General features: G+C 35.4%; 2 protein-coding genes across 6 annotated transcripts in view; one reads left to right on the top strand and one right to left on the bottom strand.

Annotated features, from left to right (window-relative positions):
- Positions 1 to 1543: 1543 nt before the first annotated feature.
- Positions 1544 to 21865, bottom strand: LOC136035245 (protein ABHD8-like). Of its 2 annotated transcripts, none has more exons than XM_065716906.1 (5): positions 21845 to 21865; positions 14307 to 15052; positions 8670 to 8843; positions 5462 to 5669; positions 1544 to 1818 (listed from the first exon to the last, which is right to left on the bottom strand). In XM_065716906.1, the coding sequence occupies exons 2-5, from the start codon at positions 14996 to 14998 to the stop codon at positions 1720 to 1722; spliced, it is 1173 nt and encodes a 390-aa protein (XP_065572978.1). In that variant the 5' UTR covers positions 14999 to 15052; positions 21845 to 21865; the 3' UTR covers positions 1544 to 1719. The 2 variants fall into 2 exon arrangements, with proteins under 2 accessions (XP_065572978.1, XP_065572977.1); XM_065716905.1 differs by lacking the exon at positions 21845 to 21865 and adding an exon at positions 21640 to 21831.
- Positions 21667 to 27642, top strand: part of LOC136035247 (peroxisome biogenesis factor 2-like) — a 140630-nt gene continuing 134654 nt past the window's right edge. For 2 of the 4 annotated variants that reach the window (XM_065716907.1, XM_065716908.1), the window contains exon 1: positions 21667 to 21797. In XM_065716907.1, coding sequence (XP_065572979.1) covers positions 21723 to 21797 — 75 coding nt within the window. In that variant the 5' untranslated portion in view covers positions 21667 to 21722. The remainder of the gene's footprint in view (positions 21798 to 27642) is intronic. The other 2 variants (XM_065716911.1, XM_065716909.1) reach the window with 2 other exon arrangements.

The raw sequence follows: 27642 nt of genomic DNA, 5'->3' as shown, positions 1-27642 counted from the left end.
CATTATAATAATAAAAAAAGCTTGTTTCAGTAATCTTTTTAATGTCCTTTTGTTCCTCGTTACGAATGCTGAATCGATCCGACTGGTTGGCTAGCCAACCAATCAGATCGCTTCAACATTTGACTTTCTCCATAATCGCCTGCATAGCCCCTTAAAATCGTCTTTATAATGACCATTTCCTAATTTCTATGCGCAAAATTCATAAAAATATGAGAAAAACGGCGAAGATACAACAACGAGATTTTAGTAATTATTTCTTAACAGTATAGTTGTCAGCCAACTTACTCCAGTCTCTCGTTCCTCTCAGCCCCATATGGCTACCATTATAATAATAAAAAAAAGCTTGTTTCAGTAATCGTTTTAATGTCCTTTTGTTCCTCGTTACGAATGCTGAATCGACCCGACTGGTTGGCTAGCCAACCAATCAGATCGCTTCAACATTTGACTTTCTCCATAATCGCCTGCATAGCCCCTTAAAATCGTCTTTATAATGACCATTTCCTAATTTCTATGCCCAAAATTCTTAAAAATATGAGAAAAACGGCGAAGATACAACAACGAGATTTTAGTAATTATTTCTTAACAGTATAGTTGTCAGCCAACTTACTCCAGTCTCTCGTTCCTCTCAGCCCCATATGGCTACCATTATAATAATAAAAAAAGCTTGTTTCAGTAATCGTTTTAATGTCCTTTTGTTCCTCGTTACGAATGCTGAATCGACCCGACTGGTTGGCTAGCCAACCAATCAGATCGCTTCAACATTTGACTTTCTCCATAATCGCCTGCATAGCCCCTTAAAATCGTCTTTATAATGACCATTTCCTAATTTCTATGCCCAAAATTCTTAAAAATATGAGAAAAACGGCGAAGATACAACAACGAGATTTTAATAATTATTTCTTTACAGTATAGTTGTCAGCCAACTTACTACAGTCTCTCGTTCCTCTGAGCCCCATATGGCTCCCATTATAATAATAAAAAAAGCTTGTTTCAGTAATCTTTTTAATGTCCTTTTGTTCCTCGTTACGAATGCTGAATCGATCCGACTGGTTGGCTAGCCAACCAATCAGATCGCTTCAACATTTGACTTTCTCCATAATCGCCTGCATAGCCCCTTATAATCGTCTTTATAATGACCATTTCCTAATTTCTATGCGCAAAATTCATAAAAATATGAGAAAAACGGCGAAGATACAACAACGAGATTTTAGTAATTATTTCTTAACAGTATAGTTGTCAGCCAACTTACTCCAGTCTCTCGTTCCTCTCAGCCCCATATGGCTACCATTATAATAATAAAAAAAAGCTTGTTTCAGTAATCGTTTTAATGTCCTTTTGTTCCTCGTTACGAATGCTGAATCGACCCGACTGGTTGGCTAGCCAACCAATCAGATCGCTTCAACATTTGACTTTCTCCATAATCGCCTGCATAGCCCCTTAAAATCGTCTTTATAATGACCATTTCCTAATTTCTATGCTTATAATGACCATTTACTAATCTCTATGTGCAAAATTCTTAAAAATATGAGAAAAACGACAAAGATGCAACTATGAGATTTTAGTAGTTATTTTCTTTACAGTATAGTTGAACATAGATGTCAGATTGAAAACATAAATTAACACACAGAGAATACGGGGACAGATTTAAAATTGCACTGAAATTAAGGCACTTTGTTCCAAAAAAAAGAATACAGATTTCATTTTTTCTTCGTCTTCATGTCAATCGATAACAAAGGAATCAATGAATTCGGCTATAATTTCTCTTTGAAGATGAGTGTTTTCACCAGACAAAATTTCTAAATATCCACGTGGCAACGTCTGAAAAAAGATACGATTTATCTGTTATAGCCAAGAGAGAATTAAAATATGAAGGAAAAATAGTACCAGAGAAAATATAGGCTTGTACATATTTGGGTCGCCTTTGTTTCGCTACATTTCTTTAAAAAGTTATATTCTTACTTATATACTATTACCTGCTATTTAGCTGAACTTTAAAGAAAGAATAATAGATTTTAGCAGTAAAATTCTCTTTTCTGAGTTTATAATACATACTACAAAAAGCCTAGAAATTTAAGTTAGTCTATACGACGGAGTAGTGAGGTAAGTTAATAGTGAACACCCATTGCCTTGGTCTCGTGAGTACTTATTCAGTTGAATCCTCTAAGGCTGACCCCCCCCCCAAAGTTAAACGCACACCTTAAATAATTTCTTTGACCCTTCCTTTCTATTTAGATATATAAAAAGAGAGGAAAATATCGAAAAACGGGTAAATGTTTAGTTTCGTCACAAGCTGTCTAAAGTGCGTATTACTGCATATAGCAAGATTCTGATGATCGTATATTGTTTCTTTGTCATTATTAGAGAAGCGCATCCATTTTTTATCTTTCTAAAATCCTCCAGCAACGATACTAAAAATGCGCAAAATGGGCTTGCTTACAGGTAATACTATAGTACTATAGTATCCACACTATAGTACTTAGAAATGCTAATTCTAGGAGCGCATCCATTTCTGGTTGACCCTCCTCCTCCGTGGGGCAAACTAAAAATGCGTAAAGTGGGCTTGCTTGCAGGTAACATTACCTATAGAGCGAAGCGTATTAGTCCTTGAGCCCCATGGGCAGCGGGCCGAGGTCTGATTCTATATTTATTCAACAGAGAGTGATAAAACTAAAAAAAAACCTCAAACGACGTTTATTAAATAAATATAGAATACAGACCTCGTACCGCTGCTCGCGGGGCTCATGGACTAATACACTTCGCTCTATAGTACTGTTACCTGTAAGCAAGCCCACTTTACGCATTTTTAGTTTGCCCCACGGAGGAGGAGGGTCAACTAGAAATGGATGCGCTCCTAGAATTAGCTTTTCTATGTAGCAGTATGGTTTCCAGTTTAGACAGCTTGTGACGAAACTAAACATTTGCCGAAAAACGGGTAAAATATTTCAAATAAAGACACTAAAAAAAAAAAAAAAATATATATACATAAAGAAAGGAAAAAAGCAAAATAAATAATTCAAACGAAAAATAAAAGACTTTGTTTATATATATATATTTTTCCTTTTCTTAACGCTGGTTATTTGGTTTGAACGGGGATCAGTGGCATGACTCTGTAAGCTTGACCAGAGTCAACCCAGCTCTAAATGGGTACCCTGAGAAATCTGAGGAAGGTAAACAGAAAGGTGTGCAAAAGCACGGGATGGCTGGCACCTGACCCCATTCCACTTCCTGGCTGAAGGGCCATGAAAAAGCGATCAGCACCACCGATAGGGATTATAAAATCAAACGCCGAATTCTTTACCTTTTTCTTAATATGTTCTATTTAATTTAGCTTAGATTTTGTCCATTGAAAAAGGTTTTCAGATAATACTTTGTTTTTTTTTGTGTTTTTTCAATGCCTTATTTGGAGTATTATAACTGTTTCCTCACATCTTCATATGTTTGATTTGTAAACACACCCTTTACTTTAATCATTCACCAAGTTTTTTTCCTTTTTCTTTCTTTCTTAATACATGGGTAAAAAAAAAAAAAAAAAAAAAAAAAAAAAAATCGTTTGCTGTCACAAGAAATGCGAAAAAACATGCGAATACATTGCAAATAAGTACGGAAAAAGTTTTACACCGAGTGTTTCGAGTATTGCCTTCATCATACCCTGAAATGGAAAATGAAGAAATATATGATATGACCAGTATTGACGAAAGAGCTACTGGGGGGGGGGGAGGATATCAGGTTTGAAGCTTGGCTTTCAAAAAGGTCTGGTGCGACATTTTTGCTGTAAATCTTATATTTAAACACAGTTTCTAAAACCCAGTTTTTTCTATTTCTATTCTATTTCTATTCAGTTCTTTCTATTCTAGCCTAATTTTTATGATTGTATTTGGTTCTATATATTTACATTTTTTTTTTAGCAATTTAGAGCTAATACATTAGTAGAACACAGGATTACCAAATTAGTAGATTACTTGAATACTAGAAATAGCTATTTCAAAGTTACGTTTTTTTCCAAAATCAAATTATACTTCTTTTCCCCCTCACAGTAATGGGTGGGAAATAGAGGATCTGATATGGTTGCAAAACACAAATGAAAAAAAAAAAAAAAAAATGGGAAAATCTAATTAAGAATAACCAATAAAACAAGGATTATTTTCAGACAGTGGAAAAAAGACAAAAGCAGATTTTGACAAGGTCCCCATAAAGCTAAAAAAAAAAAAAAAAAACCTTTTAAGTTAATTCAAGCAGAGCAGGAGAAACACTATATTTTTTAATTATACTTTCTAGCTTTTTTTTCAATCTGACGTCATGTATAGACATTGTTGTCTTAGAGCATACTCAGTATTTGATACTAAAACATTGTTGCGCACCTTTGATAATCAAAACAGCCTTTCTTGTACATATGAAGGCCTTAAAATTCGAGTGTTAGATACCGAAATAGTTTTTGCCGCATTAGAGATACCCTTGAAAACTAAGTTGAACAATCTATTGGCTGTTTGTTGTGGCTTCTATTTGGTTGGGTATGTTTTTCATTTCATACCAGGATTAGAAAAATAACTTAACCCAAAAGCAGTCGCCCACTACCCATCCCTGAAAAATGTATTCGAATATAAAGAATAAGCTCATTATGTGTCCTTTTTAAGCTGTTTTCAATAAGATTCTGATAAGGTTTTTTTTTCCTCTTCTCTTTGATTTAGAAAAATAAAACCCTAAAGCAGTCAGCCACCCAGGGCCTTATCCAGGATTTTTGTTCAGGGAGGGGGGGAGGAGAATACAAAAAAACAAAAAAAGCACATCCAAATTTTTTTACATACAATTTTGCTATGATTTTACGACTGGGACAAGAATTTCGGGTGGGAGGTAGAGGGGGTCAAACCCCAGGATACGGCCTTGCGACCACCCATCCACCCTCCCGTATTTCTTAGAAATTGATGCTATTTAAAAAAATTGCCGAAATCACGAGCGAGCACTCGATTTACCGTTTACAAAGTTTTGCAACTAAATTCTGATAGTAATGTTTGATTTGATTTCAGAATCAGAAGCACAGTAACCAAAAAGCAGTTATTCCACCCCCTTCCCATATTAATTGAAAATCAATATTATATTTGAAAAAAAGTTTACTCGTGTCAAAATCACGACTTAGCGCTCAATTTGCCCTTTTCAAATTTTTTTCCAGAAAATTCTGATAATTACATTTTTTTTTCTTTTAAAATTAGAAAACAGTAGCCAAAAAGCAGCCAACCACGCATCCCCTCACATGTTTTTTCGAGATTAATATTTTGTTTAAAAAAAAAAGTTTGCTCAGCTCAGAATCACGATTGAGCGCTCAGTTTGCTCTCTTTAAACTTAAAAAAAATATACTTGGATAGTAATGTTCGAACCAACCAAATTTTTGCATTCATTTCTAGATGGCAATCTCATTAGTTTGATAGATATGTAAGTTAGATGGCATTAGTTTAAAATCACGTCTTACCCTTTCCATTTCCAGCATTTCAATTAAGGACACACCTCGACTTGCTGAATGTATTAAAAGGCAAGGTTGTGTGATTCTTCGGTGAAAACCAATGTCACCAGCTGGCCAATACTGTCCTTTATCATAATTTGATACTACATAAGGAGGTAGACATGTGTTTTCCGGGGAGTGACACAAATTCTTTCCTCTTGGGTGAAATAGACGACTCCTAAAAAGCGTCTTTAATTAATGTATTATTAATGCTCAAGCCACTGCTCGGCAAAATTAGCTAAAGTTTTACTTTTATAGCTTGGAAGAACTGCGCCAATTCACAAAAACATTGGGAGGGGAAAAATCTATTTTTAAAAGTCACTGGGGGTGGGGAAGAGGGGCAGTTTTTTCGATTTTCCCCCATTGGAAGTAGTAAAAAACGTTATTTTTTGAATTAAAATACCCAAAAAGGTATTTTCAGAAATACGGAGGGTGGGAAGGGTTGGAAAATATGCTGAGGGAACATGGCACTAATCTTATGAATATTTTGGTTATACACTGGTGTGTTGCAGCACAATTAAAACCACTGTTTTAATGAAATATGTCGTAACAATTGAGAACTTATTTATGATCAAAAAAAAACTTTTCGAAAAAAATTGGCCCTTTTCAAAAAAGGGCCAGTAATTTTAAAATCTGTCAAACCTTCAAGGACTGGTAAATAAGTTATGTTTAGAGTGGAGTAGAAATGATTAGTGTTGTTATTCGCCTAGTTGCCTGTAGCATTTCAGTTGACAAGTTGTCAGATGAGTATTTGTTGTTATCTTAACGAATTTCATCCGAGGAAGTTTATATCAAGCGGATAAGTCGGATAAGGACTGCAGGAACGTACTAAACGTGTCAGTACACACTTTTGTGTTGATACACACTTTTTGCACCAATTTTTTGGTATTTTTATTTTTCCATTTGCATAGCAAAATCACGACCTTAAAATTAAGTAAAAAATATATCTACCTAATTAAATAAGCAATAATTATACACATATCTGTAAGTTTTTCCTCAAAAGCGGCACAGTAATTTTTTTTGAAAATTGGCATGCTTCCATTTTTCTGTGAAAAATTTCTTTTGGACTTGAATTAATTTTGTAAAAACATTTTTCTTATGAGTGACGTCACAATAATGCCAGAGGTTCAACATATTAACGCTTTCTACAACAAATAAAATAAAAATAAAATTAAAGTTGTTTAGTAAAATAAATAAAAACAAAACATTTTTCTTATGAATGACGTCACAATAATGCCAGAGGTTCAACATATTAACGCTTTCTACAACAAATAAAATAAAAATAAAATTAAAGTTGTTTAGTGAAACAAATAAAAACAAAATATTTTTCTTCCATGAAGCAAAGCTCGGTCCTCCGATACTGATTAAATAAAAAAAAATAATAGTTTTTTTTAACTGAAAGTAAGGAGCGACATCAAAACTTAAAACGAACAGAAATTACTCCGTATATGAAATGGGTTGTCCCCTCCTCAACGCCTCGCTCTTTACGCTAAAGCTTTTAATTGTTTTAAAAAGTACAATTGTGGCAAAGAGTCAAACATTAGCGTAAAGAGGGAGGGATTGCGGAGGAGACAACCAATTTCATATACGGAGTAATTTCTGTTCGTTTTAAGTTTTAATGTCGCTCCTTACTTTCAGTTAAAACAACTATTTTTTTTAATTTAATTTCTGAACGTTTTTGAATTAATGCATGTTTAATTTTGGCTCTCCGCACATAAATTATTGAAATGAAATTTGTATATTAATTTTTTTTTGGCTAAATGGCTTTCTCTTGGTTTTGATCAGACGATTTTGAGAAATAATAGGTGGGGAAGGAGGCCTAGCTGCCCTCCAATTTTTCGTTTACTTAAAAAGGCTACTAGAACTTTTAATTTTTAACGAACGTTTTTACTAGTAAAAAATATACGTAACTTAAGAATTAACTTACGTAAAAAACTTTTATATTCTTATATTTTTATTATGTCAGGGGGTTTGTACCCTCGTTAATACCTCGCTCTTTACACTAAATCGTAAGTTTTGTCCCAATTCTTTAAGAATGACCCCTGAATCAAAAAGGACGTAGAATAAATAGTTGAAATTACTAAAAATACTTTAGCATAAAGAGCGAGGTATTTATCTCCTCCTAAATACCTCGCTCTTTATGCTAAAGTATTTTTAGAACCCCTCATATACGTAATAATCTCTGTTCGTTTTAAATTTCAATGCTATTCCTTACTTTCAATTGAAAAAACGTTTTCATGTTTATTTTTCCATTGTTTTTTTATAGTAATGCTAGAAAATCCTGCGCCCTTTTCATTGAACTTTTCTTCCCCCATGACATATTCCTCCAAGGAAAGATCCTCCCACATAGCCCCCTCCCATAAACCCCACCCCCAAACCAAAAAAATCCCCCTGAAAACGTCTGTACACTTCCCAATAACCATTACTATATGTAAACACAGGTCAAAGTTTGTAACTTGCAGCCCCTCCCCCAGGGATTGTGGGGGAGTAAGTCATTCCCAAAGACAAAGTTATTACGATTTTCGACTATGCGGAACAAAATAGCTATCTCAAAATTTTGATCCGTAGATTCTGGGAAAAAATGAGCGTGGGAGGGGGTCTAGATGCCCTCCAATTTTTTTGGTCACTTAAAAAGGGCACTAGAACTTTTCATTTCCGTAAGAATGAGCCCTCTTGCGACACTCTAGGACCACTTGATCGATACGATGACCCCTGAGAAAAAGAAACAAAAAAAAGAACAAATAAACACGCACCCGTGATTTGTCTTCTGGCAAAAAATACGAAATTCCACATTTTTTTAGATAGGAGCTTGAAATTTTTGCTATAGGGTTCTCTGATACGCTGAATGCGATGGTGTGATTTCCGTTAAGATTCTATGACTTTTAGGGGATGTTTTCCCCTATTTTCCAAAATAAGGCAAATTTTCTCAGGCTTGTAACTTTGGATGACAAAGAATAAAGTAATTGAAACTTATATATTTAGAATCAGCGTGAAAATTCGATTCTTTTGATGTATCTTTTAGCATCGAAATTCCGTTTTTTAGAGTTTCGTTTACTATTGAGCCGGGTCACTCCTTACCACAGTTCGTTATCACGAACTGTTTGATTCATAAACTCAGTTTTTGTATTGACAACTAAAATTAACTAATACAGACGCAGCAAACGTTCCATATACTTACCTTTGGATAAGACCTTGTTTTATAAGGGGCTGTAATATTTTGAATATGATTGCTGGATACTTCGACCATTTATAGTTGCGTGGAGCCAAAGGGACTGGCCCTCCGGAGTCAATTAAAATCAGAAGGTCTACTGATGATTGGCGCTTTCTTGCAATTGCTGTGGCGAAAACTGCACTAAAAATTGAAAAAAATGGTTTTACAACCAGGTTTCCCAATATCAAACAGTAGATGTGTGTTTACAAGAGAGGCTTATTTTAGGGAAGTCTCCCCACCTCCTCCCCATTCCAGTTTTTCCACTTGACCCAAAAAAAGAGACAATTAAATACGGCAAACAAGAACAACCAGTACGACCTACTGATTTTGATACCGATTTTGATCCATCAAAATATTAACTACTTACAGAAAACCTAAACAAAAATATATATATAACAAGTTTTACCTCACTTAAAATATAGAAAAGTGATGTTAGAATCACATACACATTCAATAACTTAAAATGAGCTGCAGCGTTATCATGGGCATTCAAATCAAATACGAAGGATGAGAGAGGGTATTCAAGTTAATTTCCGGCAAAACTAGGAATGGTCAGTGCCATTAAACATTCAGTGGCGTAATTTTGTTAAAAACCAGGGGAGGGGAGCAATGTTGAAGCAATTTTCCCAAATCAAGTGAAGATGACAATGAAAACAAAAAAATGAGTCATATAGTACAACATAAAAAAAGATATACTAAAGGAAACTGACTCGTTTCTTTAAATGCTTGAATTATGTATGCTTATCTTAGTTTTGACAAGATTTTTGAAGATCTTGATCTTCAAAAATTAGAAAACTAAATTTTAGCTGGGAGGACTGGGGTCTGGGGGGGATAGAGTCTTGCCCCAAAACAAGTATGCCCCTGATAACACTCCCCCTTAAAATTACTTATCATAGAAAAATAAATAAAAATAATGGTTTTTGTTGATCTTTTTTAATTCTTCGACTGTTTAAATTACTTTACATTAGACCAAACACAAATTGCAGCTTTTTCAAATAGGGTTTCTACAATATATATGTTAATCTGCATTTACTTTAGACTAGCCTACGTTCCTTAAAAAAAAACTTTCCTCTGCTCAAATTCAAACAAAACTATTAACTTAACTAGTAATGAAGTAGTTTTCATTTTGTTGATTAGCCTTAGAATGGTATATCTTGTATCCATTAGAACAAATCTAACAAAAATAATTAGTTTTGCCAACGGAATTAAAGGAACAAAGAAAAAAGAAATGGTAATTATGAGGGCTAGAGAGTAGTTTCATCCAACTACGACTAGAATGCACTCATACTGGATTTCAGCTTAACGCCGAAAAATCTGCAGTACTACTGCTTAAACAGAAAGCCAATGCTGGTCAAAGCATTGCTGCTGTTCAGCTCACGGAGAATATTGTATACTCAACCTTCCTTTTTGATGGTCAAAGCATCACTACTGTTGAGCTCACGGATAGTATTGTATACTCAGCCTTCCTTTTTGATGGTCAAAGCATCTACTGTTGAGCTCATGGATAGTATTGTATACTTTCCTTCCTTTTTGATGGTCAAAGCATCTAATGTTGAGCTCATGGATAGTATTGTATACTCAACCTTCCTTTTTGATGGTCAAAGCATCTACTGTTGAGCTCATGGATAGTATTGTATACTTTCCTTCCTTTTTGATGGTCAAAGCATCTATTGTTGAGCTCACGGAGAATATTGCATACTCAACCTTCCTTTTTGATGGTCAAAGCATCACTACTGTTGAGCTCACGGATAGTATTGTATACTCAGCCTTCCTTTTTGATGGTCAAAGCATCACTACTGTTGAGCTCATGGATAGTATTGTATACTTTCCTTCCTTTTTGATGGTCAAAGCATCTAATGTTGAGCTCATGGATAGTATTGTATACTCAACCTTCCTTTTTGATGGTCAAAGCATCTACTGTTGAGCTCATGGATAGTATTGTATACTCAGCCTTCCTTTTTGATGGTCAAAGCATCTACTGTTGAGCTCATGGATAGTATTCTACACTCAGCCTTCCTTTTTGATGGTCAAAGCATCTAATGTTGAGCTCATGGATAGTATTGTATACTCAGCCTTCCTTTTTGATGGTCAAAGCATCTACTGTTGAGCTCATGGATAGTATTCTATACTCAGCCTTCCTTTTTGATGGTCAAAGCATCTAATGTTGAGCTCATGGATAGTATTGTATACTTTCCTTCCTTTTTGATGGTCAAAGCATCTACTGTTGAGCTCATGGATAGTATTGTATACTTTCCTTCCTTTTTGATGGTCAAAGCATCTACTGTTGAGCTCATGGATAGTATTGTATACTTTCCTTCCTTTTTGATGGTCAAAGCATCTACTGTTGAGCTCATGGATAGTATTGTATACTTTCCTTCCTTTTTGATGGTCAAAGCATCTAATGTTGAGCTCATGGATAGTATTGTATACTCAACCTTCCCTTTTGATGGTCAAAGCATCTACTGTTGAGCTCATGGATAGTATTGTATACTCAGCCTTCCTTTTTGATGGTCAAAGCATCTAATGTTGAGCTCATGGATAGTATTGTATACTCAGCCTTCCTTTTTGATGGTCAAAGCATCTACTGTTGAGCTCATGGATAGTATTGTATACTTTCCTTCCTTTTTGATGGTCAAAGCATCTAATGTTGAGCTCATGGATAGTATTGTATACTCAACCTTCCTTTTTGATGGTCAAAGCATCTACTGTTGAGCTCATGGATAGTATTGTATACTCAGCCTTCCTTTTTGATGGTCAAAGCATCTACTGTTGAGCTCATGGATAGTATTCTATACTCAGCCTTCCTTTTTGATGGTCAAAGCATCTAATGTTGAGCTCATGGATAGTATTGTATACTCAGCCTTCCTTTTCGATGGTCAAAGCATCTACTGTTGAGCTCATGGATAGTATTCTATACTCAGCCTTCCTTTTTGATGGTCAAAGCATCTAATGTTGAGCTCATGGATAGTATTGTATACTCAGCCTTCCTTTTTGATGGTCAAAGCATCTACTGTTGAGCTCACGGAGAATATTGTATACTCAACCTTCCTTTTTGATGGTCAAAGCATCTACTGTTGAGCTCGTGGATAGTATTGTATACTCAGCCTTCCTTTTTGATGGTCAAAGCATCTACTGTTGAGCTCATGGATAGTATTGTATACTTTCCTTCCTTTTTGATGGTCAAAGCATCACTATTGTTGAGCTCACGGATAGTATTGTATACTCAGCCTTCCTTTTTGATGGTCAAAGCATCACTACTGTTGAGCTCACGGATAGTATTGTATACTCAGCCTTCCTTTTTGATGGTCAAAGCATCACTACTGTTGAGCTCACGGAGAATATTCTATACTCAACCTTCCTTTTTGATGGTCAAAGCATCACTACTGTTGAGCTCACGGAGAATATTGTATACTCAGCCTTCCTTTTTGATGGTCAAAGCATCACTACTGTTGAGCTCACGGATAGTATTGTATACTCAGCCTTCGTTTTTGATGGTCAATGCTTGAGACACAGCTGTCACTGCTTTTAGGAGAAAGTATTGTTTCCATATAACCAGATAGTCTTGAATATTTAAAGGTTGACCTTCATCTGCTGGCCCATTGGTGCAATGTCAGGTTTTGCCCCATTATTTGCACATTTGGTCAATTTCAAGGCTATCAAGAGGCTGAAATTATGCTCAGTTTGATATGAATATGTGAAGTTTATCTGCTATGAATATGTGAAGTTTAACTTGTACTATATTTACTTTTGACTACTTTCAGAGACAGGTAGAGGATGAACAAAATCAAGACATATTATGTGCACGCTGATTGTCAAAGGGGTGCATTGGCCATATACCAGGAACAGCTGAGGGTATGAATACCCATTATGTGCACATTTGGTCTATTTTAAGGCTATCAAGAGGCTGAAATTATGCTCAGTTTGCTATGAATATGTGAAGTTTATCTGCTATGAATATGTGAAGTTTAACTTGTACTATATTTACTTTTGACTACTTTCAGAGACAGGTAGAGGATGAACAAAATCAAGACATATTATGTGCACGCTGATTGTCAAAGGGGTGCATTGGCCATATACCAGGAACAGCTGAGGGTATGAATACCCATTATGTGCACATTTGGTCTATTTTAAGGCTATCAAGAGGCTGAAATTATGCTCAGTTTGCTATGAATATTTGAAGTTTATGTTGCACTTACCATGGTGGACAGACAAGCAAATATATTTTGCATTGGTACAGCATTACACACTCATAGTGAAGATCTTTTGTTATAATTTATCATTTGAGCCCCCCAGGCTTTGATTCTTCAGCAATAGTTGTTATATGGTGTTGGCTGTTGTTTTTGTTTGGTGTTTTGTGTTCCTCTGTCCCTTGTTTTACTCTGTATACGTTTTAAATGATGGGTAAATAATGCATTCATTCAAATATAATTAAATACCATGAGAAAAGATAAATAAAAAAGGGAAAAATTAACTGCTTGAAATACATTTATATACATTCTGAATGTGAATTTTTGAGTAAAAACATCAATTGTAAACTACAAATAAAACCGAAACACTATTTTGTTCAAATAACTTATTGTCACCAAATCTCACTATAAGGAAATTTAATACCTCAAATTGACAAAAGGCCCATTAGGGAATTTTCCAGCACCACTGGGAACTTCCAAAAACATTTTATAAAAAATGACAGGGGGTCTTAAGTGTGTCAATTGTTCAAAAAGCTAACGAGAGATTAGTTTAAAATAAAGAAATGCATGAATCAATTTCCACAAATCAAGCAGATTGATTAAAAATGAAGAAAGAAGAAAAAAATGAAGGGAACATAATTACTTACTTTAAAACTACTTGTAAAAGCAAAAAGTCACCTGAATTTAAATTTGTACATCTTCTACCACCTCACACTACCTAAAGCTTCACTTTTTGCTCCGTCCCAAAAAAGCTCTCTTAGTCCCAGCCTTCTCATTTTACCCCCTCCCTCAACTATTTCCCTGTGACTTCATCCCACGCCATTCAACAAGATCCTGCTTTTTGTTTAGTCTCAGCTGAAGTAGACCAACCAAGAGGCAATATTCTTGTCCATCCATCATTCATTACATGACCAAACAGGCTAAATCTGTCTTTCATTATCTTCAAATATTTTTTTACTTCACTAACTTTCATTTTACTCTGGGCTCAAATATATCTTTGCAATATCATAAAAAATAGCTATGTGCAAAACAAATAGACGGATAAATTTTCTATCCAAAAATAGAGCTAAATGGAGAAAACTGGATCTTAAGAAATAGAGAGAAAAAGCAAGTATTCTGGCAAGGGTCTTTGATTTTAAAAAGAACACAAAGGAAAATCCGACAAAGCAGAAGACAAAACTCGAAAAAGGTTATAATGAAATACAAATCCAAAAATTCTTGAAATCAGTAAAAAGGAAAGGAAAAAGTCCAAAAACCCCATCAAACAGAGAAAAGGAGCCTTTTTATAGCAAAAGCAAGAAGGTGATATCGCTTTGACTCTTTCTGGAAATTTACCTCATTGGTTTCTAACTTTATTTTACATTTATTATGTCAACCATTGTTGTAAGACTTATTCCCAAATAGAAAGAAAAATTACCCATAGCCACTCCCACAAACCAAAGCATGGTTGCCAAACTGTTTCAGCTGCTTGTCAAAAATCTCCAACAAATTCTCTAAGATCGTATCAAACGTATAATGTCTCTTTCCACTTGGACAACTACTATATCCATGTCCAATCAGATCTGGTGCAATAACAGAAAATCCTTTTGTCACAAAAACGTTTATTAGATTGTCCCAAGCCCTGTGACATTCCCCAAAACTATGTATCAAAAAGGCTATTCTTTTTTCCCTGCTCCTTCTTCTGGTTATTTCTGTCTTGATAGATGGAGCTGGTACTGTTTCTAACAATGGGGATATGGAAGCATCTTCAGTAAGATATTCACTATCAATAAACGCTTTATTTACAATTCCACCATCAACAGTGTCAACAGAGACAATGGGGGACTGGACATTTTCAATTTTGAATTCTTCTTTAACTGCATCTGCATTGCGTAATTCTTTCACAAGTGTCCTACCTCTGGCCCACTGATTAAAAAAGTAGCCATCAGGGTGACCCTCATCAATAATTTCGCCTTCTTCTTCTGGTGATGGGTTTGTGTTTACTTTAACTATTTTAATATGCAACTGATATTTATCATAGTTTTGAAACGTTGATGGGGTATTGATAGATGGATCAACATCTACTCTAGCCCCAGTAACTAATTTAGAAATAGTGCTGGGAGTAGACATAAACAACTTTAAGCCAATTTGTTCAGTCGCCTTTCATCCAATACAATGGAAATCCTGAAAAAAAAAAGAAACTTAAATGAACTTAATATGTAAACCTACTTGCAGAAAAGAGAGGAGATGTATAGAAACGAAAGCTTCATTTAAAAAAAATTAGATCCCCCACCCTCATCCCCAAAAAAAGTCCCATCCTCAAAAAAACCTTCTGATACTTTTCGCCTTGAACTTCTTGATGTTGAAAACAGTAAATTCGAAGTTAAATTAGAAGATGGCATATTTGTCATCAGTGTAATTTTGGATTAAAATGGAATAATTGTGTGCATCAAGCCATGGCTAATTGTAGATAAAGCCAAGACAGATAGTCCAATTGAATGAGAGGCAAAGCTGGCAGTATCCCCCTTTTTAGGATGATATAAAAATTGATGTTAGTTCATTTGTTAATATATATGTCTATCTATTATCCGTCCATGCATCATTTGTAGGGCAGAAGAACTAAGGTAGATAGTCATAGAGCTAAGATAGTCATAAAACCTAGAGTTTTCCTAGTTTTTGTTTAAATAGCATGGGTAGAGAGCGGGAACAAGTATGTCTCTCTTATTGGACCAATACTTGTTTGTTATCTTTTAGAAAGTCACGCCCGCCTAGAGTCTCAAAGTCTAGCCCTTAAGCACAGGGTCTAGGAGCACAAAGGTCTAGCCCATAAGGAGAGGTGTTAGGTGTCTGACCCTATTTTCTAAAGATTGTGGCTATCTGCAACCGGGAGTGAAGCTAGAATTTTGAGTTTGAGGGGGGGGGATGGCCAACGAATTCTGATGCCTTGAAAATTTTTGGGGGGAGGGAGTCACCCCCTCTCCCTTTAGCTTCACATCTTTCAGAAACAGTACATTCAAAGTTAGACTAGAAGACAGCAACTCTTTTTCCAGTGCATACAGGTGGAAGGAAGTTCAGCCCTTAATTAGGCAGGAGAGGGGTTGGGGCCAAAGAAGTGCAATTTAGGAAACAAACAAATCACTAGAGCAATTCCTGTCTTTTGGCTGCCATTGCTGCAGTAGAAAATGTAATAAAAAGAGCCAAGCTGGAAATCTGCTCACATCAACAATATTTAACCAAGGAAATGGTAAAAGTTAGAAGCTTTTTCTTAATATAGGAAGCTTGAAAATATTCTTTAAAATACATAAAGGCTTTTTATTCAATATTGGTGTCAATTAAATCTAACTGACATGTACTGTTATCTTAACTGAGTTTTATTCTTTTTTACTCTACTGTTTATTTACCTCTTCATCAGTTTACCTCTTTTTATGTTGGCTGGTATAAACTGGCTTTAAATTTGAATGAAAGCCAATGCCACAAGGGTGCAATAATCCAAGTGGTCCATTTGTTTGTTGCCAAAACTAAATTAAAAAAGACAGCTTTGACCTGGCTTCCAGCTATTTTAGAACTGTGACCAAATGGCACCTTTGCAAAAAAGAAGGATTAATGTACGCAGTTCATTCAAACACAGTTTTTGGCCATAAAAATGGACCATAAGTTAACATGGTATTCAGATGATGGTAAGACACCTTATTGATTATGTAAATGTAAATGAGAGCACTGTGGTCCATATAATCCTGTTGACCTGGCCTCCACATATGTGGCAGAAATAGCAATGGTTTAATTTTGGAGTGTTTCACTCTTTGGAATCACATTACAACAAAGTTATTTCAAGTCAGAAGGTAAACAATCCAGGCATTCCAGTTTCTCTGTATGAAATTCTCAGTTTCTTGGCACTGCTTATTTCTTTTCATTCACCCCATTGAACATCACTGAAAGTTTTCAAGTAAAGTTTGCAAACACAATTCAAGAGCTGCAAAGTGTGGATGAAGAAAGGGATCTTGAAATTGTTGTTGACAACCTTTTGTTGAAATTGTTGTTGTAAATTTCATTCGAACTGCAAGAAGACTGTGTCTCATGCAAACTCTGTCCTTGCACTCCTAAAAAAAAACCTATATCCAGTAGGTCTCCATTTGCTTTCATGAAGTTTTTGTGTACAAGGCCCTTGTCTGGCCAGTGCTTAATTTTGGAATTTTCACAACATTCCAAGGTTACAGGAGTGACATACAGCTCCAGGAAGGGGTGCAAAGCAGAGCTAATAAGGCAGTAAGAAAGATGAGAGACAAGCCTTATGATGAACATTTGAAGGAGTTAAAATTATCTACACTGGTTTACCAACAACAAAAAACTGATATGCTTATGACAAACAAGCTTACCTCTGAAGATCCCCCACCCCCATTTCATTTGTCAACTTACCAAACTATTGGCACAGACAGGAGGGATCATTCAACGAAGCAGTTCAAGCCATCTGTCCCAACACCATCAACCATTTTTCTCTGGCTGTGTAGTAAACCACTGAAATAGGTTTTCAGATACAATAGTCACAGCCCCCTATGATGAAGCTTTCAAGAAGTTACTAGATGTTGAATAGATTGTTGCTTTCTACAAGTACCTGTGGGATGCATTTGATGTTTTGATCATTCAAATGATCAAGTATGAAGCAATTCATTGATCAAGATAGATCTTAATTTGGTTTGAAGTACAAGATAAGGTAAGGTAACAGGTATTTGTCCGTTTAATGATCATTTTTTTGCCATCAGTTGTAACCATTAACCTGAATAGAATAATAGCCCCCTGTTGTAGCCACTTGATGTTGGAGTTTTCTTCTCTCTGAAATCCCACTACAAAGAAGGTATTTCAAGCTTCAGTATAATTTTGTAATGATATATCTTAATAGCTTCCAAATACCACTGAACTAATCACAGCAAATAGCATGAATATCCAACTCAGAATGACATAAAATTGTAACTTTAGGCTGAAAAATCAAATATAATATTAAAACTGATACAGAAGGCCTAATTGAAACTATAGAAGAGATAATCTGTAAGCCATTCTGTGTTGGGTATTCATGCTATTTGCAGTGATTGACACAGTGATATTAGGAAATTATTAAGATATTGCATAACAAAATTACACCATAGACAATCTGTATGTCATTCTGTATTGTGCATTCATGCTATTTGTAGTGACTGGTTCATTGATATTTGGAAGTTATTAAGATGCGAGTTTTCTTTTTTTTCTTTATTTGTTGTGTTTAGCTTAGCTTAATTTTATTTAAGAATTAACGATGCTTCTTGACTACTAAGGTCCCTGCGTTGGCCTTGCAGTGCATTCCTGCTGCGTGATTCGATCTCTGGGTCCCGTATTACCAAGCTAAGGTCAAATCCACTGCGCCACCACAGGATAACTTAGCTTAATTCATTTTTTTCTGTTGATATAGACTCACAGACATGCAGTCTATATATTTGGATTTTGTTTCATTTAAAGTTTTCATTTATTAAATTCTCTAATGGAAAGGCAGTGAAATCTAAGAAATTACTAATGATAAACTACCATATATAATTCACTGGTAATATACTATGACTGGACTTTGAGAAGGAGTAACTGTACAGTAGCACCTATTTAATCCAGTTGAGAATACCCCAGAGATAATCTATGTTGGTATTCATGCTATTTGAAGTGATTGGTTCAGTGATATTTGGAAGTTATGAAAATATGAGTTTTATTCATTTTTTTCTGTTGACTTGGAGACAAAATATTTTTTTTATTAGTCAAAGTTTTCATTTATTAAATTCTGTAATGGAAAGGCAGTGCAGTCTAAGAAATTATTTATGATACACCAGCTTATTAGAATACCCCTGAGACAATCTGTAATCATTTATGATAAAGTACCTTATACAATTCATGGCTAAGTTACTCTGCCTGAATTCTGAGAAGGATTAATGGTAACTAGCACCTATTTCATCAAGTTTAGGATACCCCAGAGACTATCTGTGTTGATATTCCTGCTATTTGAAGTGATTGGTTCAGTGATATTTGGAAGTTATGGAAATGTGAGTGAATGTGATAAATGTGATGTGATTCATAGGTAATATACAATGAGTGAATTCTGAGAAGGATTTAACTGTAAACTAGCACTTGTATCATCAAGTTGAGAATACCCCTGAGACAATCTGTAATTATTTATGATACAGCACCTTATATAATTCATGGCTAATGTACTCTGACTGAATTCTGAGGAGGATTAATGGCAAACTAGCACTTATTTTATCAAGTTGAAATTACCCCAGAGACTATCTGTATTAATATAAAATAAAATCAAGCCTTCTTTTTTGTTGTGGGCTAGTTTCTCCAAAATTTCTTTGGCATTGACTGGGACATCCCTGTGTATGTATAATAAGGCCAATCCATTAAGCTGTTCCTGACCTGAGACCCTCCTGGTACTAATTTCACTCTTCTCAGGGTAGAAAACGATGCTTGCATGCAATGCAGATGCTCTGCAAATTATAAATGTAGATTATCTGCTGGAGTGACAGGAATTGTTGCACCAATCTTCAAAAATTGATGTAGAGTAGGGAAAAGGTTCTTATCACATTCTTTTAAGCATGTTACGAAATATTTTATAGCCATGTTTCCTGATTATATTCACATTTTCCTCTGCAGAGAAAACTCTGCTTGCAAGCTTTCTCTATAGCTGCCTGTGTCAAGATACCAAAAATTAGTCAAAATATCCAATATATTTGATATTCTTTCTTCTTCAAGGGAAATGCAGTGCTGAGGAGGTAGGTGTTGCAGTGACTCCAACCACTTTCTGGGACTAAGAAATCACTGATGCAGCTGCCACAAAAAGAGTTTACAAATGGGATAAACATGGAAAGTTGGTAATATGTTTCAGGATCCTCTGATGCTGTTGTGTAATTATTCCTATATGTTTGTTTTAGAGCTCATTTGGGCCTATAATGCTGATTTCATAATCTTGACACAGTTCAGTTGCTTCAGTAAAAACTGGATGAGACATGGCTTCACTCCCCTCTCTTGTGTCTCTAACCTTGCTCTTAAGTTTGTCAGCAGGTTTAAGCAAGTATACAAGATCTATAGTTTCTGATTGCAAAGATGTTTACAAGTTATGAGATATACTAAAGACTTTACTGATTGTAAACACAACTGCATCTCAATAGTAGATAGAAAAGAATAAACTTTGCTTGAAAATTCAGAATCAGGATGTTCTTGAGTTTCCCTCATAGCCTTACAGGTAATATTGAGCACCTCTTTAAACAAAATAGATGCTTTCAAGTGCTCTACCCACCTAGTCCCTCAAAATTTGTTCAGTCTTATTCTTTTATCCCTATGATAACATTATTTTCTTGAACAATTTATTTGAAAATTGCATAGCTTGTGGGTAAAACTATGAAGAAATTATTTACTTCTTTGGAAGTTCAAAGACAATTTCTTGTAACAGGTATTTTGTATGAATGACACAGGGCTAAGTTTAAGGAGTGATTTGCATAGTGAACATAGACTGCACAGCCTTGAAACTGGCCACTCATAGATGAAGCTCCATCATAACCTTGCCCCCTTAACCATTTTAATTACTTCCCATTCCAACTATGGTTTGTATCAACCAGCCAAGGCTATCAACCAACTATTTCTTTATTAAAAAGCCTATAATAGTTAGTTTCTGTTTTGATATGATTGATGACTAGTTAACAAACAGGGACATAGACTTCTAGATAAACACTGAAAAGCAAGCATGTAATTTAAACAAAGATCAACAATCTTAGGAGCCTGATCTATAAGAAAGTCAACCCTACAGGACACATTTCCCAAATTTCAGGGGGTATGTATCCCTGTTATGCCTCCCTGAGTTTGCCTCTGAAATTCTGTAATGGAAAAGCAGTGCAGCTTAAGAAATTATTTATGATAAACTAAGTTATATGATTCTTGGGTAATAAAATAGGCTATGACTATATTGGATTAGCATGTATTTAATCAAACTGAGAATACAAACCTAATTTTGATGAAAAGAACCTGACACACTTCTCATTTGAGAAGAAAATATGTTATTAGGGCTACAATAAGGACCATCAGACAAGATGGAGTGAATAGTCAATGTATTTCTAGAAAAACACTGGTGGAATTTTGTCAAAATCCTGGGGGGAGGGGTGGGCAAAACTGCAAGTAATATTCCCAAGTCAAGTGAAAATGAAAAATAAAAACAAGCTATACAGTACCATAAAAGAAAATGTAGCCTACACATATAGTACAGAAAACTGATCCAGTTCTGTGGATGCTTGAATTATGTGTGCTTATCTTAGTTTTGACAAAATGTTTGAAGATATTCAATTTCAGTTCAGAGACCAGGGCTTGGGGAAAATTTGAACTTGAACATGTTAAATTAAGCCCTACCAAAGAAGTGTTCAGCCACTGAGCAATGTAAGTATGGCTCTGAGAGGTGGGTCTGCATTGTAGACAGTCTAGACTAGCTAGTATTCAAGGGGATCAAATAACTTAGGCCTAGGCTAATTATACTGCTTGTAAGATTTAGATAAACCCAATGGTAAACTACTTTGGCTGCTATAACAGAAACTTCATTGATTAGCTGTCCAGCTAATGGGTATCTTATTCTATCCATTTCAAACTTGGCTAAATTAATAAAGATCCGTGAATGACCTTGGTGGGACAGGAAGACCTAAAGTGAAAGCACTAACATATTAATTCGGTAGATTTTAGAAGGATATAGGCCTATCTAACATATAAATTTCTCTAATTATCACCTGTATCACGATTACGGTTTAAGTTGACCAGAAAATATGAACCTGAGTTTTTCTATTCAGTTAAGTTTATCTTGAAATAATGTATGACTGAAGTTGCTAATAATCTGGAAAATTTAGAAAAGGGTTTAAAGATGACTTTCGTGCCAAGAGTGACCCAGGTATTCTTTAGAATAGCATTAAATGCCTCTACTTAAGTTCAATATACCTATACTATTTCAGACTATACAATTATACTTTTGATTTACGCTATCTTATTACATTGTTTTTATTTACTAATATTTAATAATAGATAGTGTTGTTGACGAACTTCGACAATTATGATGGGAACCAAAAGGAGGGGAATTTTAATAGACGTAAATATATACTGATAAATACAGCAATAAAAGCGGTTTACACTCGAAACTGTTGGAGAGGAAAAACCTAAATATTGGCGCAAAACTAGGTTTTGCTAGCAACCAAAAATATTGGAGTAAATATATATACATATATATATATATATATATATATATATATATATATATATATATATATATATATATATATATATATATATATATATATATATATATATATATATATATATATATATATATATATATAGGAATTCACAGCACGTGCTTCTTGTGAAAAAGGTTTTTAACTAAAAACTTGTTTGTGGTGTATGAAGTCTGTTTGAGAAAATTCTGGAATAAATGATTTTGTGGACTGGAGACTAGTGGTATCATGAACAGTCAAACTGGCCCCCCAGCTGGGGGTACAGTAGCTCCTACTAGTATTGGACAGTATTCAGTGGTTCATAGTCCCATGCAGGGGCCTGTAAATAGGGCCCCAGGACCACAGATGATGCAAATGCAGTGGAATATGCCTAGTGGTATGCAAAAAGTCATGTTTCCGGCAGTCGTACCAAATGTTTATGGACAAGTATATACCCCAACTTCCAACCCATCACAGCAGTATATGTATGCAGTGAATAACACAAATGATGGACTTGAATCAGGCCAAGTTATGACACAACTATATGGACAGCAAGTGTACAGTAATCGAGCACCAGTGCTGAACCAGGCACAGTATGCTTGTACAGTGAGTAACAGATATAATGGACTTGAAGTGGAAGAATGTGAGTTAGAAGGTATTGACCATTCTCCACCCGACACAAACTTTGAATCCGATGATATGACTATGGTAAATCCAAGAGTAGTGGAAGGACTATGCTCAAGAGGAAAAGAGAATAACTTGAAAAGGAGACTGACCTCACCTATTAGTAATGAAAGTGTTCAGATTGAAAGGGGAGCACCAAAGAGACAATTTGTTCACCAAAGACCAGACCAGAAGGCCAAAGGCCTGTCACTTGCAAAAGATAGGAGAAATATTTCAAATTTCCAGATCCCATTATTGGAAATACCTGAAAAGGAAATGATACATGGAAGTGTTGTAATCAAAGCAGTTGATATGAATGCCAAGTTCTTAAATGAATACGAGCTTTGTATGTTTTTAAAGGAAAAAATTAGTGGCAGATTTGAGTTTGAAACAAATCGTGAAGGGAACACTGTTTACTTGCATTTAAAAGATGAGAGCGGGATGAAATCAGCATTGGAAATCAAAACTGTGAATAACATAGAAGTAACAGTTTTAAGGAAAGAACATGTATCAAGAGGTGTGATGAAAGGCATTCCTTTATATTTATCAATTGTACAAATTGAGGAAAGTATCCAATCTGCTGTGCCTGTAAAAAAAGTGATTAGAATGCAGAGGTATAACCGGGATCTAAAAAAGCTTGAAGACAGCCTGTCAGTAATGGTGGTTTTTGAATCAATTATAACCCCAGCAAGTGTGTGGTGCTGCGGTAGAAACAGAGATGTCTTACCCTACCATAGGAAGGTGATGCAGTGCTACAAATGCCAGAAATATGGACATCTTCAGAAAGACTGTAAATCAAAGGAGATCTGCCTCAGATGTGCCAAGAATCATCAAAGCCGTGATTGCCCTCTGAAACAGGAGAGTGTAGATGAGCGTACCAGTAGATACAGGTGCGCCAATTGTAAACAAAACCATTCATCCACTTCATCAGTATGCCCAGTAAGAAGGGAGAACCAACAAGTGCTAGAAGTGGCAGAAAAGTATGGCATGGGATTTAAAAGAGCAAGGACAACATTTATAAGTTATGCTCATGTAGTCCAGAATAACCTGAATCCTGAGAAAAGAATAATCAGTAACACTGCAGCAGAATTGCAACAAACGACGGCAAAGAAGTTAGTGATTGGGATGCTTATAACCCCGGGAATACTGAGTATTGAAAACTTGCCATTGAATGAAAAGGTAGATAAACTGTGTGAATTGGTTGAGCAAATGAAGTTTGGAAAACTTGACCGCAATGATGTAAAATTGGTTTGTGAAACTAGTAGCACCTTGGAAAACAGAACATGTCCTTAATGCAGCTCAAAATATTATCCTGGAATGCATGTTCAATCATGAGAGAAAAAAGGGAATTATTGCTTCAATATTGTGACAGAAAAGACATTGATATTTTTTGTATTCAAGAAACTTGGCTAAAACCAAATATCATGAGCCCCTGCAAAGGTTTCAACATCTTGAGAAATGATAGAATAACAGGAAGAAAAGGTGGAGTTATGATTGGAATAAGAAGTCATATTCATTATGAAGAATTGGACTTAGCAAGCCAGCAATCAATTGATAATGAAGTGGAAGTAGTTGGAACTAAACTGTTTTTAAAAAATGAAAAGAAAATGAATGTTATATGTGTATATAACCCATCTGGAAATAATGGACTGTTGGGAGAAAGGATAGATGAAATTATTAAAATGATACCAGTTGCAGAGGACCTGATAATATTGGGTGACATGAATGCACATAGTAAATCTTGGTGCAAGTGTAGAAATGTAAATAGTTCTGGAACAAGTTTAGAAAACTGTTTAATAAATAACCCAATATGCTTAGCAACACCTGTTGGGATGCCAACTAGAGTTAATCCCCAGACAGGAGAGATAACAACAATTGATTTGCTATTATGCAATCCTAGACTCTATATCAAATTAAACATAGAATGTGATGCTGAAAGTGAACTGGCCAGTGATCACAACCCCATATTGTGCACTATTAATGAAGAAGTCCTTCCAAAAGGTAATAAGAGAAAGGGATTCAAAACTAAAAATTTTAACTGGTTTATACTCAGAGAAGCACTGGACGAGTTTGATGTGAAATCACTAACAGAGGAAGAAGTAGAATTATCTAGGAAAGTTGAAATATTTCAAGAGAAATTGATAGAAATAGCCAAAACTGTTGTACCATTTAGAGAAATCAGCCGTCACCAAGGGTGTATCTGGTGGAATGAAGATTGTTCGAAAGCCAAAAGAGAATTCATTGCAAAAAAGAGAATATATAATCTGGTGAGAAATCTTCATAGCCTTATTGAAAAGAACAGAGCTTATGCTATATTTCGAAAAACAGTACTTGAAGCCAAGAAAAAATCATGGAATAACTTTATAAACAAACTTGACTTTTGAAAACCAACATCCAAAGTATATGAGTTTATGAAAAAGATGAATAACAGAGCAACTTCAGGCCGGAGCAACCCACCTATTGCATCTGATAATAAGCTTCTTGTGACTGATGATGAAAAAGCTGATGCAGCTGCCAAATTCATGAGCTCTACCGTTGGCCGGGGAGATCCGGATATACAGAAGAAGACCAATATGGACACAAAAGTAAGTGACCTTGGAACACAAGGACAAGACGAACCATACAATAGACCATTCATTGAACAGGAATTAATGAATGTAATTAATAAGCTTCCTGATATATCTCCTGGACCAGACGAAATTTTGCCACAGTTCATGAAGTCGCTCCCCAAATTGTGGATCAATGTACTGCTAGAATTAAATCAATGGTATAAGGAGGGAGGGAAAATTTCCTGATGTTTGGAAGTATGGTGAAGCAGTAATGCTACCAAAGCCTGGCAAAGACTTGTCAAAGATTGAAAACTATAGATACATTACCCTTCTCCCTGTTTTGGGGAAAGTTATGGAAAGGATGGTGAAGAAGAGACTAGAAGCTGTGACACAACAGAAGAAAATTTTGAAAGACATTCAGTGTGGTTTTAGAAAAAATAGAAGTGCAGAAGACAGTCTTATGTGCCTCAAACAGGAGGCATTATATGCTTTGCAAAATGGGTGGATTTTAGCAGCGATTTTAATTGACATTGAAGGCGCTTTTGATAATATGCTTCATAGAAAAATGGTTGGAGGCCTAGTAACAGCTGGCATAAAAGACCAAATGTTAGCATTTTTAAATGATTATTTAATAGGAAGAAAAGTTAAAGTGCGAGTTGGTGGAACAATTTCAAATATAACAGTGTTTCCTGAAAGAGGAATCCCTCAAGGATCAGCATTGGGGCCTGACATGTACAACACAGGATCATATGATATTCCTATCAACATGAAGGATGATGGAGGAGCTATTTTTGCAGATGACAATACTGCGTGGGTCATGGCGCGTGACACCTACCATATAAAGACCCTAATAACCCAGGTCATTGCAAAATTAGAAAAATGGTCCAAAGAAGCTGACTTAAAGTTTTCTGCAACAAAGACGAAGGCAATTGTTATCACTAGGAAAAGAATTGGAACCCTTCCAGATCTGTACTTAAGTGGCCACCCAGTTGAATATGTTAGTGAAGCAAAAATACTAGGTGTAGTGGTTGACAATAAACTTACCTGGAAACCCCATGTGATATATCTTAAATCAACATGTTTGAAAAGACTCAATGTTATGAAGAGTTTGGCCTATATGGCTAGAGGATTACCAGCAGAACTTTTGATCCAGTATTATATCAAATATGTATTGCCTAAAATGGAGTATTGCTCAACAATTTATGGCACAGCTTGTCACTCAACCATTGCAAGATTAGATGTAATCCAAAACTCAGCCATAAGAATTGCATTTGGAGCAAGAAAAACAACACCTGTTAGTTTCCTTCTATCAGAAAGTGGTCTAGCAGACCTGGAAACACGAAGAAAGATCAGATTTTTAAAATATGTACAGAGGATTTGGTCTTTAGAAAATAACCACCCAGTTAAGTCAAAAATCATCAAACCTGGTCGTCAAGCAACTGCCAACACATTTAAAGCAAGAAATCAATCCAATTGTCTTGAAGCAGCATTATAAATTTGTAAAAGTTATGGAATTGATATAGTACTTTCCAAAATGTTAAGAGTTGGTGAAATAGGTATCCCTCCACCATGGGAGGAAAACAGGATCAGTTCAAGATTAGAATTCAATATGGACCAAGATACTCCAGCGGACTTGGCATTCTGCATGATGATGGAAAAAGAGTACAAGCGATACCTTCCATTATTCACTGACGGATCAAAAGTAGAGGAAATGAAGCATGTAGGAGCAGCGTTTTGGTGCCCTTTCAAAAATGTGTCCAAAAAATTTAAATTACCTCCAGAGAGCAGTGTATTCCTGGCAGAAGTTTACGCCATTAAGAAGGTGCTGGAGTTCATTGAGGAATCTGTTGAAGAGGACAAGGTTATCTTTTGCTCTGATTCAAAAAGTGCTATTCAAGCAGTTGTAAATGCTAATACTATGGCAAAACCAAATAGAGATGTCCTTATATGTTACATTAAACTACAAGACATATTAAAAAAGAAGAAAGTAGTTATTCAGTGGATTCCCGCCCACATTGGGATCTCTGGAAATGAAATAGCAGATTTGAAGGCCAAATCCGCAGTTGAGTCAGGAACACTTGTAACCGACATGGACACTCCTTACGAAGTTATGATATTTGATAAAGTGATTAAAGAGATTGATCGTCAGGGTTTTAAAGCGATTAGAGATTTGACTGGAAATCTTTTTGTGACTATGAAAAAACAGAGAAATATAGAAACGAAGGTGTATAAAGGACTCACTAGATATGAAGCAAAGAAACTGTTTCGACTCCGATCACACCATGCTGGAGTTGGTTGTTACAAAGCAAAATTTTTG

This window comes from Artemia franciscana, chromosome 14, assembly GCF_032884065.1.
Source record: "Artemia franciscana chromosome 14, ASM3288406v1, whole genome shotgun sequence".
Lineage (NCBI taxonomy): Eukaryota > Metazoa > Arthropoda > Branchiopoda > Anostraca > Artemiidae > Artemia > Artemia franciscana.
Note: the sequence above shows the minus strand (reverse complement) of the source record. Positions and strands in the feature narration are given on the sequence as shown.